The sequence below is a fragment of the Ictidomys tridecemlineatus genome, chromosome 12 (genome assembly GCF_052094955.1).
Source record: "Ictidomys tridecemlineatus isolate mIctTri1 chromosome 12, mIctTri1.hap1, whole genome shotgun sequence".
Classification (NCBI taxonomy): Eukaryota; Metazoa; Chordata; class Mammalia; order Rodentia; family Sciuridae; genus Ictidomys; species Ictidomys tridecemlineatus.
Window position 1 is genome coordinate 96,085,428 of NC_135488.1, and position 13,273 is coordinate 96,098,700.

At 36.1% G+C, this 13,273-nt stretch overlaps 1 protein-coding gene across 4 annotated transcripts in view; it reads right to left on the reverse strand.

Annotated features, from left to right (window-relative positions):
- The window catches only part of Ttc27 (tetratricopeptide repeat domain 27), a 153,811-nt gene that overhangs the window by 58,864 nt on the left and 81,674 nt on the right, over window positions 1-13,273 (reverse strand). For all 4 annotated transcript variants that reach the window (XM_078029405.1, XM_078029404.1, XM_040271561.2 and 1 more), the window contains one exon: window positions 11,812-11,934. In XM_078029405.1, the coding sequence (XP_077885531.1) occupies window positions 11,812-11,934 (123 nt within the window). The remainder of the gene's footprint in view (window positions 1-11,811; window positions 11,935-13,273) is intronic.

Consider the following 13,273-nt stretch of genomic DNA (forward strand, 5'->3'; position numbering starts at 1 on the left):
TCTCATTTGTCCACTTGCCCCAACACTTCAGGTGAACTGGTAAATCATCTTTCCCTGATCCTCTGATTCCTTCTTACACACCTTCATTCTTCCCGGTTTTTCTCATATTTGTGTAATATCTAAAGTCTTCGGTAAACTCCATTTCCCAAAAATATTCAAAGTGACTATACTTCCTTAAATAAAGCAAGCCTGAGATACAATCTTTATTTTTCAATTTTACCTTTTAAACTCCATGTGTCATTTCATTTGATTTACAGGTTAGTTTTTATCCAGACCATTGTTAATGCATTATGTCAATATCTACAATAATTCCAAGAAATAGATATATTAATGTGCCATTTTTGAGATAAGGAAAGAAGTGCTTAGATTTCCTGGTCAACTGGTCAGCCCCAAACCAAAAGGCATTAAGTGGAAAAGCAAGAACTTGATTCCAGGCTAAATACTATTTAGCAAAAATGATGTAGGAACATGCTCTAGGGGCTGGGATTGCAGCTCAGAGGTAGAGCGCTTGCCTAGCACACATGGGGCCCTGGGTTCGATCCTCAGTACCACATAAAAATAAATATTGTGTCTGACTACAACTAAAAAAAAATAAATATTTTTTTTAAAAAAACATGCTCTACCAGAAAAGGCAAGAGAAAACTGGCAAAAAGTGTCCAAACCTATTTTTCCAGAACTCTGAAAATTTACCAAAGATACACAATAATACAAGAAGCAGTTATTCAAAAGAAATGGCCAACTCTTGATAAGAATAACAAACTTCGTTGCATTTCAACTTGTTCCATTCTATACCTTCTTCTCCAGCTCTGTAGTTGGCTTGAAAACGGATATCCTAAAATCATGGTGAAAAACTAGAATGGACTAGTTTTTAAAGCCTTATTTCCAGAAAATTGTCAATCTGGTGATTCCCTGGAAGAGCCACTCACAAGATATCTTTGACCTAACTCTGAGCTTGCCCAGTAAAAAGCCTTTGACAAAAAATTAGAAACCACTGAGCAATTTCACAGCTGTCTGAGGTGGTAAGTAAAAGGGACAATGGAACTGAAATGTACATTTAAAAGTGTCCATTTAACCAATTATAAATCTTACATTATCAGTATTAATGATAAAAGGACTAAATACTCCAAAGGCAGGGACTGGCAGAAAGGAAAAACAAAAAAACAACAAGAACAAAAAAAAATCACAATCCAACTAAATGCTATCTGTAAAAGATATACTTTAGATTCAAACACATAAAAAGGTTGAAAGAAAAAAAAAGAAAAGAAAAAATGTGGGGAAAGAAGATAACATCACATAGAAAGTAACCAAAAGAGAACTGTAGTAGCTATACTAATATCAGTCTAAATATGCCTTAAGACAAAAATTGTTAATAGAAAATATATTTTTATAAAGTTCACTCTATCAAGAAGATATAGTTATATGTGTACCTGACAAGAGAGCCCCAAATAAGAAGAAAACTGACAAGACTGAAGGAAAAAAATGGACAATTTAGTAATATTTGGAGACTTCACACATAACTTTCAATAATAGATAGAACAGCTCTACAGAAGATGGAACTAAAAGACTTGAATAATCTAAAAGACCTAACAGACAGTTAAAGAACGTTCCACCGAACAGCAGTATATTCACTCTTTTCAAGTGCATATACTTGAAGTGCGTATTCTCCAGGATATACTGTATGTCAGATCACAATACAAGTCTCAATAAATTTGTAAGGATTGAAACCATACACTGTATGTCTTCCAGCCACAATGGGATTAAATTAAAAGCCAACAGCAATAGGAAATTTGAAGAATCATGAATATGTAAAAATTAAACAGCACACTCCTAAATAAATAATGAGTCAAAGAAGAAAAAACAACAAAACTAAAAACACATTCAGATAAATAAAAACAGGAACATAATATGCCAAACATATGAGATACAGCAAAAGTCATGCTTAGAGAAAAATTTATAGCTATACAAGCCTATGTAGAAAAAGAACGATCTCTCATCACTAATCTAAGTTTCCACCATAAGTAACTGAAGAAAGAAGAGCAAACTAAACTCCCAAAAGCAGAAAGAAGGAACTAACACAGAAAGAAGGAACTCCAGCATAAATAAGAGAAAGGATAGAAAAATAACAGAGAAAATCAATAAACCAAAAAGTGGTTCTGAAGACTCAAATTACTAAAATCAGAAACGAAAGGAGAGATACTGTCGCCAAACTTACAGAAATAAAAAGAATTGTAAGGGATACCACACTCCACAGGTACCTTACACTCAAAATAGGATCTGAGGCTCAGAACATCAAATCATATTCTCAAAGCATCTGTTTAACAAAAAACACTTTCTATAAATATTTATTCTACTTCTAACTCCACTGCATTATAGACTAAAGATTCACCAGGGTTCAAGACCTAGTGTTTTTCAGTCTTTGCAAAGAAGACTAAATAATAATGGAAAGACTAAATAATAAATGGAAGATTAAATAATAATCAGGGAAATCTCTGGAAATTCTAAGGTGTCAAAAATTCAGCTTGGAGTTACTTCCTCTGTGAACCCCCACCTACTGCAACTCTTGTAAGAATGAGGCACACAATGGGGGTATGTAACTTGTCCTTACCAAACATGATCAGTTCTGGCAATTTTATGCACTGGAAGAACGGTCTGGAGGGGCAGCTTCCTAGAAAAGGCAGGGACATACTACAGTAGTGACCCTGCTTGCTGTGAAGTAACCTCTTTCCTCAAATTCCTATCCCACATTTTTGTGTTAAATAAGTTAATTCTTCCTTGTTGAAATCGTATAACTCTTCTTTCTGCTTTAAAAAAAAATATCTTTCCCAAGGGTGGTGCTTAAAGGCAATATATTTCCTTTTTTCACAATGCATTCTTCAGTCGCTTTCATTCTCTCTAAAATGTCCTAGTTTTTCTCCTTTCTCCTCCTCTCATCCACCAAATTTACATAATTTATTACCAAATAAAGAACTACAAAATCTGTGCCCAGTGAATACAAATAACACACAAGGCCACTGTGCATATAGGCTGTGTAACATCACTTGCAACATTAAAATGAGTGGCCAGAAATCTTCACAGAATGTAAAAGCTTTGGTATTTACTAGCCATGGGATGCTACTTCCCCATGGGAAAACAGTCATGTACATTTTATAAGACACTAGAAAAATTTCACCTAAATGTCTATTAAATAGGTTAAAGTACATTCCCACAAATGCAAAGGATATTTAAGTGGGACAACAAGCTGTAATGAACCTGCAGTGCTTGCAAGAATTTTGTCAGATGCAAACCCCAAAGGTCATTCCCTTACCCTTTGTATATATACAAAACTAGGCTGTCCCAATAATCTATCTTATTTTTCAATTCTACACAACTAATTATCATTCTTAATATAATCTGTGGCAATGAACACACACGTAAAGCTGTCAGTTTGCTACTCCAGATTTAGAGCATTGAACTCCCACCCAATGTGGACTTGAGATGCTTTTTTTCCTCCTGCTCGGCATCTGTTCCCTGATCTTTTTTTTTTTTTTTTTTTTTTGGACCAGGAATGAATGCAGGGATATGCTAAGCCATATCCCAGCCCTTTTTATTTTGAGACTGGGTCTCGCTAAGTTGCTTAGAACCTCGCTAAATTGCTGAGGCCAGCCTTGAATATGTGCTCCTCCTGCCTCAGCCTCTGAATAGCTGGGATTACAGGCATGCACAAGCACGCCCAGCTGTTCCCTTATCTTATAACAGGATTCCTCTTCCCCAAAGAAATCCAGTCCATGAGGGTTCAGGTAAAGTCTATCAGAAGGAAAGCACATCACTCAGATCTCTTAGCCTTTTATAAACCATTTGTTAGAGATATGAAATTGAGTATAGTTTCCCAGTGGAATTATTAAACTTGGGCTTCCTGTGGCCATCATGTCTGAACAACAAAGTCAGGATGACATCACCTGAGTCCCTGGATATAGCTCTCAAGTCATGTCTACTAGAATTTCAGTTGAATGAAATAATGAATACCCCTCTTTTCAAAGCTAGAAGGTTCTGATTCTTTAAAAAAACAAAAGAGCTCTAACACATTCCTAGAAAATTGTGTTGTATTGATCCATACAACAGACATCCAACTACAAGAAGAAGATCCATGAGAAAGTAGGTGCTTTTAGTCAGAAAAACAGATCAAATGACAGTTATTTACTAAATGCATGACAGTGAACAATTGAAACTAGTGTTTTGAGGGGTTGATCTTCCTTCATGTGTACTTTAGCTACCTCAGGTTGAAAGAATTCAATGTGAGGCACATGGTAAGCCCTGAATGAATGCTTATCTTTTTCCTGGAAAAAGGAATGTTTATCCTTCCTTCCACTGGAAAAAACTGGAAAGTAAAAAAGCTTGAGATTTCACTACTAGGAAGAAGGAAAAGGACTTAAAATATTCTTGAGGAACACTAAAATTTTCTGCAAATAGTCACACCAGTCAACAGCTTATTCAAAGATAGAAGAATTGCTGCGTCAAGTGTTAAGTAGGTAATTATTTAACTGAGCCAATAGGAACCAATACAGTGAGGTCAGAGACAAAAATAACTACCAATATTAGATAAATAGAGCTAAATTTTCACATTGAAGCCTAATATCAACCAAATATCAGGTTTTCATGAGTGTGGAGAATCACAAGATGAGTCCTAGGAAACTCAGAAAGGAGTCTGTACAAGATACCAATTGGCTGGGTGCAGTGGTGCATGCCTGTAATCCTAGCCACTCAAGAGGCTAAGGCAAGAGGATTGCAAGTTCAAGGCCAGACTCAGCAACTTTGTGAGACCCTGCCTCAAAATTTGAGGGGAAAAAAAAAAAACATAAAAAGGACTAGAATTATAGCTCAGTAGTAGTAATAGTACCCCTGGGTTCAATCCTTGACAGCACAAATAGCAACAAATATGAACAAACAAAAAAGAGATACAAACCAAGTAGACTATTGCTTTAGAGAAGGATAGCTGAGAGAGAAAGAGAGAGATAAGGGCCCAAAAGAATCTGGTATCTGTGCATTCTTCTATCTTAACCCTTGTCACATCAAACTCAAATATTCTATTCACATATATCAGTACTATCAGACCATAATCAGGTTGCATGTAAACTCTGTTATTCATCTTTGAAATATTACTGCCTCAGCACACAGACCATGTAAGTGTTGGGGTAATTCAACTGATACTTATACTAAAACCACAAAAAGTTTACAGTGTTTTCCAAGGGCCTTCAGATTTTAAAGAAAAATTAAAAAGGTTCTTCCCATTTGGAGACAGAGATCAACTCCTTTATGGGACATAATCTGGCTAAAATCAATGTTTGAGTATCACTATATGACTGGGGAACAAAATTAATAAAATTATATTGTTCTATTGTGTACATATATGAATATGTAACAACAAATCCCAGTATATAAATAATTATACTAGTGAACAGAGTCATCTAGTAGAATCTGAATGTCACAAGTTATCCTAACCAAGTGACTATACCTAGGAAACAACTTTTCTTAGTACTAAAACCACTGAAAAACAAAATAGATGGCCTAAAAGGAGATCCTAAGTATCCAAGGAGTTTCTCACCCTGTTGATGCACCCTTTTTCCCCCACATTTTTTTAATATTTATTTTTTAGTTGTAGGTAGACACATTATCTTTATTTTATTTATTAATTTTTACGTGGTGCTGAGGATCAAACCCAGGGCCTCGCACATGCTAGGCAAGAGCTCTACCGCTGAGCCACAACCCTTTCCCCACATTTTTAAAGTGGTGCATTATGGTTGTACATGATGATGGGAATGATGATGCACCTTTTGATCAATTGGTCCAGCATTCAGAGGTAACTGAGAACCTGAGATATATACAAGTAAAGGGGTTAACATACTGAAAAACATTCCATATTTATGACAGTCTATTTTTCTGTAAGCTGTTATATGAGAAATTTGAGATTTGAAGGAGGGAAACACTACCCTAAGAACTATTAAGATTTCAGAGCTGATGATGTGACTCAATGGTAGCACCTGCCTGGCCATGTGTAAGGTCCTGAATTTGATCCTTAGCATCACACATACCACGGAGGGAAGGAGGAAGGGAGGGAGGGAGGGAGGGAGGGAGGGAGGGAGGGAGGAAGGGAGGAAGGAAGGAAGGAAGGAAGGAAGGAAGGAAGGAAGGAAGGAAGGAAGGAAGGAAGGAAGGAAGGAAGGAAGGAGAAAAATAAGGATTCCAGAAAGCACTCTGCCAGGGAAGAGGCCTTGGGTTTGGGGTAAAGAATACAGGTGAAAGTTAAGTTCAGTGAGTCAGAAGTAATTATCAAAATGCCCTTTATGGCTGTGATTTTTGCCTTGATTTTTGTAAATTAATAAGATGAATTAAAATTCTAATGAGTGATAAGCAATGGTCCTCATCTGACCTTGTGTCTGGGAAGTACACAGGGAAGGGGAACTGGCAGACTAACAACCAAAGGAAGCTCTCCTGGCAAAAAATGCAAGAGAAAAAATGAGCTCCAGACTCAGAGATAGAACCAACTATAAAAAGTGTCTCTGAGGACTTAGATATGATAGACTTTGGCATACTAACTAGAGATCTGCTCCAAGCAGATGGAAAAAAGGCAGGCTAACAATTTAAAAACACACTATTAGTCAGATTTGGTCTCCTTGGCAATGGCTTTAGGAGTAAAAAAGAAGTGTGTATGTGTGTGCGTGTGCGCACATGTGCCTGTGTATACCTAGAACTCACAACCATTGTTGAGTAGTCAAATTCCCTTCTCCCTGAAGCAGAGAGAAATGTGGATTCTGATTTTCACTATAGAGTCTGGTTCTCAAAGACAGGGAGACGGACTCCTGGGAAGGTGCTCTACCATTCTTGACATAGAGTAAGGATGAACAAGGCAGAGCCAAGCAGCATCAAAGCACCTTCTCCTCTTATAGAGGACCCTCCTCTTAACGGAAGGGCAGTTTCCTCCTAGTATAAATCCTTGTTCTGTGAGTAGCAACTGGGACATGAAAAGTGCAAAGCACTTCCCCCCACCCCAGCTAGACACTCCTCTAGACGAGGTCTGTGGTGCTACCTAGTCCTATCCATTCTCTCACAGAGCCAACTATTCACTAATTGCTTTTTATATTATATGTGTGACAACATATAATACTCTCTGGCTTGACTTTTCAGAGTATTTGCCAACACAAATATTCCAGGTCCAAGATAAAACAGAGTAGTTTAAAACAGGCCCTAGTTATCCAATTAGCTGATCATCTCCTATTTGCTTTACCAAGCTGTGAGTATTTTCAATTATTTTGCCTATTTTTCTCATTCAAGTGAGCACAACAAGTTTTAACCTACAAATCTAATATCAAATTTTTAAGGGATTAACAGTAACCATGATGGTAGGCAAGTGTGGGGAAGAGTACAGGCTTTAGAGGAAAGGAAGTCTGAAATCAGACTCCAAAATCTGCCACTTATTAAGAATAATTCATACTTTGTAGGTGGTTGTGAATAGTATATGATAGTTACAAAATAATTACAAAAAAGAATATAGTATAAGAAAGGCACTCAAAAATTACATTACATGACAACATGGTCAGTGTCTTTAGCATTTATTGAGTAAGAATCAAAGAATCTTGAAAGTTCCTGTTTCTATTGCTAAAGTTAAAAAGTTCAAATAAAAGGGGGAAATCTCATAATTTGTCTTCAGAGAGAGAACAATGTGGCAGCAGTTGGAAAGGTATCTTTTGCCACATGTAAAATCATCCATAAGGAATGAAGGATGTGGAGATTTGCTTTAATGCAGTAATCATTCAGCAAACCCATACCAGTCATTCATTCAGCAAATATTTTCAAATATTTGCTCTGTGCAAGGCCTGTGCTAGATTCTGGGGAGATAGCTGTAAATAATACAGACACAGGTCTGGTTCTTAGAAGCTTACATGAATAAGTCAGAGAAGCTAGTAAATGGGGTATATATCAAGAGTAGTCCTGGATGCTATAGGAAGCCATAGGAGGGAGAGCAACCCCAAATCTGGGAAGTAAGTATCAGGAAGGTTCTCTATAGACAGCAATAATCAAGGAGAAACCTGAAGAATAAATCCGAGTTAGCTGAAAGACTAGCACTCTAGACAGACAAAAGAAGCATGTAAAAGCCCCTGACTGAGGCAGTGCTGCAAAGACAGGAAATTACAAATAGTTAATCTCGCTGGAACTTCAGGAACAACTTGGATAAGAGAGTATGAAGGAGGATGAGGCAGACAAAGAGTAGTGGGAAACAGTTGGCAATGGATCCAGGAGCAAGATCATGAAAAGTCCGTAAACCATTTGCTCTCAAGGGCTCTAATTTAACTCTGGAGAAAAAAGGAAGTTGCTGAGGGGGTGGGAATGACATGGTCATATTTGTCTTTAGGAAGATCACTTTGGCTAAGCATGGGAAATCTTTTAAATCATTAAAAGAAACTCTATCTTAGAAAACAAACCCCCAAAACAAAAAATTAAAAGAAACTACTTAAAAAAAAAAAACTGTTTTAGAAGTAAAACATTTACTTGCACCTTAGATGAAAACTATTTTTTAAAGAATCCACAATTACAATGATTTGCAAATGTAGCACAATAAAATATTTGGCTATGGAATCTCACATAAGCCTTACTTTCCAGAAACATATCAACCCCCCCTCTCACTTTCCACCCTCACTGCCATCCCCCAGGCAGCTTATGCCAGTGTAGTCTTTGCTGCTCACTTGGAGAGCCAATTTGCTCAACAAAATAAGAATCTGCCATCAGCTACAGGAGCCGGATAACCCAAAATAGTAAATGTTAACAGATGAGAACCAGTTTTGATCCCAAGGTCAAGCAAAATAAATCTTAGATGTTTTGCCAGTGACCATTAAACAGCGAGAATATCTGCAGGTAATTTCTAAATTAGAAAGTCTGAGCCCCTAAGGCAGCACAGTGTGAGTGTCCAGAGTACCAGAATACAATCATTAGAATTAGACAATTCTCTGAATTTGCCTTTTACAAAATAAATTATGCCATTAAGCATTAAATGCAAGGATTAAAAGTTCACAAACTTCTAGTTAAATCAAAATGTGGTGAAAACTACTGGCACATGACCAAATACTAAAAGAATCTCAGCTGTTTAAGAAATAAAACATTTGTTTCCAACTTGAAGCAAACCTTTTTAGGGTATATGGCTAAACTGACCTACAAATATAACATTCAAAAAACAGGTAAGGAAGATTTTTTATGAAACCAATAAAATAGTAAAATCAACTTTTAAAATCAAGATTTTGGGGGGTTGCTTGGCTAGAACTCACAAAAAGACTTAAGACAAAATATACATTTGGGGCTGGGGATGTGGCTCAAGCGGTAGCGCGCTCGCCTGGCATGCGTGCAGCCCGGGTTCGATCTTCAGCACCACATACAAACAAAGATGTTGTGTCTGCCGAAAACTAAAAAATAAAAATATTAAAATTCTCTCTCTCTCTCTCGATTTAAAAATATATATATATACATTCTAAAAATCAAACTACGTACATTTCTAAGAGAATTTAGAAACATACGCAATTATCCTAACCATAGGACAATTCTTACAAGGTCATGTGCCAATTTTAGAAAATAATATCACAACTGCTTAGGGTACAGTCAAGCCTCTTCTCTGAGGGGAATGGATGCATTACATTCTTTTTCTATAACTAGGGAATCTAGCTTTACATATTTCCTAAAATGATTAAGCTAACTTAATATTTCAAAACATGCTTTAGGTATTCACAATTCATCAATCTGCTTAATTATTTCAAAAATTACTTTTCAAAAACTACCATATTCTCACACACAGTCATTTATTTATTACTTGACCAGTGTAAGAGACCAACAAATAAAGAACGAGGCAATGGGAGCCACAGACTAGAAGTCACCTATTCATTCACCTATGCATTCCTTCATTAAACACTGGAGTATTACTTTAGTACCAGGCAATAGACACACACACACACAAAAAATAAAATAAAATAAGGCCCTGAAGAAACATAACATGATATTTTATCAAATTTGAGATGCCATCAATCATAAGGCAAACTCTTAACAAAGAAAGAAAAAATGCTTTTAATTATGATCTAATGTTTGAATGAATCACACCAATTTCTCATTGCTTTGATTTTTTTCCAATCTACTCAGGAAAGTTTGGCAATTCTTCCTCCCTTTAATACATTACTTGACATTTTAAATGGCAGCCTTTTATTTTTTCAACACTTCTCTGTATAAAACAAAACATCATCTCCTTTTCGGTTTCTTCCTTTCTTGGCTCCCACAAAGCATTTGATTGTCGCTTTTAAAGAAAAGTTGATGGAGTCATGACTTCTCCAGTGCTATTTATTTCACTAATTCCAAATTTACATCTCTCTACTTAGGTTCTGTCCTTTTCTCTGTAATCTATAACTTTTTATTTCAAAGCCAAATCATAATAAAACCTTTTTGAAGTTATTTTAAAAGGCAATTAAAGTCAACATACAGAGTGCTGACACTGTGTCCATAGATCAACTGAAATGATGGTACTGAATATAACCGTAACTATGCCTACACATGCAGAGGTATTGATAACTTGATGAGATACAAAAAATATGAGAAAATACATATCTTAGAATCAGAGAAGTATAACAACAAACAATCTCAGAGCACATATAAAGTAAGCCCCATTCCATGTGCTCTTCATATACTGTGTCACAGAAACCTAGAAGGTAAGCAGGTTGCATGTTTCCAGATGAATATGGTAACATCACAGAGCTCGCACATGGCCAGGCTGGTATCTGAATCCAGGCAGCCTAGCACCAGAGGCTGTGCTCTTAACCACTCTGCTACACTTTCTCTAGAGTAAATAACAGTAACTAGTGCTGTGATCAGAGGAAAAATCCTCGGAGAAAAAATCCTAAGGAAAGTGACTCTTCTCACTTAGAAAAGGACAGATCTGGCATGGGTGATTGTGGAGTCCTTCCCCAGTATCACAACATTAATAATTTTCAACCTTCTACAGGAAAACCTTAGCCCTATGCTGGAGAAACCTTAAGCCAAAACAGTTCAAAGACCTTCACTCCCATTAACTAATGAAAGAATCCTAAGCCTAAAATAGACATACTTCGGAAGGTATTTAAGAACAATGTATACTTAAACTAATCTTTACCTTTAGAGTGATGGCAAAAGGTTGTCTACAGCTATAAGCAAGCCAATTTATGGGTTTTACTTTACTCAGTCATTTAAACACTTAATTCAGAATTAACACATGACCACTTACAATGCAGAGTCTCTGCTCATATATAAGTGAAAAAACAACAGATTACTAACAGATGCAAATATTGCAACATTTCCCCCTCTTGACCCAATTTGACAGTGGAATTAAACATGCAGCACACACTTGACAACTCTTTGACTCAAAAGGGACTGCAACACCCTGTGGATCTTACACAAACCAAGTCAGCTAATGGCCTGCTGGGTCACCTCCTCAAGTCCATAACCTCATCATCAGGAAACCTGGTGAAAATTAAAATAATTCCTAGTATTTCACTTTGAAGTTGTCCTATAGAAAAGAGTCAATGAAGGATGAAGATCAAAATGCAGTGTCTTCAAAGCTTTCATTTAAATATCAAATTAATATCAGTCATCTTTCTCTTTTGTAGACACATAAAATAATCTGCCCCAACAGCTATTTTTAAAAAAATTAAAAAGTTTTCTGGAAAAAAGTGAAATAAGTGAATTTTGGTAAAAGCGAGTTTAAAAAACAGTAAGGAAGAAAATGTTCAAAGGGAGACAGGTCTCACCAGGACACAGGACTTTATCACTACATACCTTCCCATGCTGCCCAGCTCTCTCATAGCAAATGACCACGTCTTCCCACATTTCTAGCTTCTCGAAGATCTGAAGAGCTGAACTGGTACATCCCAACTCAAACAGCAAACTTGCCAGTTGGCGCTAGAAAAACCAGTTCAAATAATTAACACTTCTTGATAATTATTCTTAATGTAAAAAGTGAGATTCGTGTTTCACTTGCAGATATACCCAACCTGACTTTTTAAGGGCTGCTTATTGTAATAAATGTACAATTTCTATAATTCAACTTCTAATTAAGAATCTGTAATGATCCAATACTTACCTTTACTTTAGCAAACTTCATTAGAGGGGATGAAAAATTGAAATACAATATAGAAACCTGTTCAAAATATTCAATATGTTGATTTTATTACAAGCTTTTAAAAGAACTTCAAAGAAAATTAATATTTCCTTCTTACTTAAAGATTCTATATATGACAATCCCTGATTTGTGACGGTAAAATCTGGTAAAAAAAAAAATCTTTTTTTTTTTTAAACTCTGAGCAGGTACTTACTGCAGATGACATGAAATCCATATGCATCAGTCCACATAAACTTTTTATATAAAGGCATCTCCAGCTCTTTCTCACTCAGGTTTTCTTAGATTTATTTTAAGCAAATTCTAACCATCTTAGTACCTAATTTCCTAGTGCCTGGCATATAAAAAGGAGCAAATTGTGATAAGGTCAAAAAAGGTGACAAGTGTTCAATAGTAAAAGTATTATGGTTTATAAATGGTCCATCCTATGGAAATGGAAAAAAATTTAGAAAAGTGGAAGAAAAAAAAAGGAGAAAAGGTACACTTGCACACTAGTGAGAACTATATTGTTTTCTCTTTTAAATACACCTTTTTTATACTAAAAATTGGAGTTGGCACTGTGGTGCACACCTGTAATCCCAGCAACTAGGGAGGCTGAGGCAGGAGAATCATGAGTCCGAGACAAAAAGTTGATGGAGTCATGACTGCTTTTGTGCAAAATCCTGTATCAAACTATTAAAAAAAAATGTAAAGGTGATGGGGCTGTAGCTCATTGGCAGAGCGCTTGCCTAGCACGCGTGAGGCACTGTGTTCGATCCCTCAACACCATATAAAAATAAACAAATAAAATAAAGGCATTCTGTCCTTCTACAATTAGAAAAAAAATTTTAATGTAAAAAGGGGTATAAAAGAAATTGGACACACATTTAAGAGTCAAGAAGCTGGGGCTGGGGTTGTAGAGCAGTGGTAGAACGCTTGCCTAGCACATGTGAGGCACTGGGTTCAATCCTCAGCACCACACAAAAATAAATAAATAAAATAAATAAAGGTATTATGTCCATTTACAACTCAAAACAAAAATTTTTTTAAAGAGTCAAGAAGCTAATGGATATGGAAGATCTAGAATAAAAAAAATGAAAAAGCAAAATGAAATACATGAGAGAACTATAAGCTAATATATTC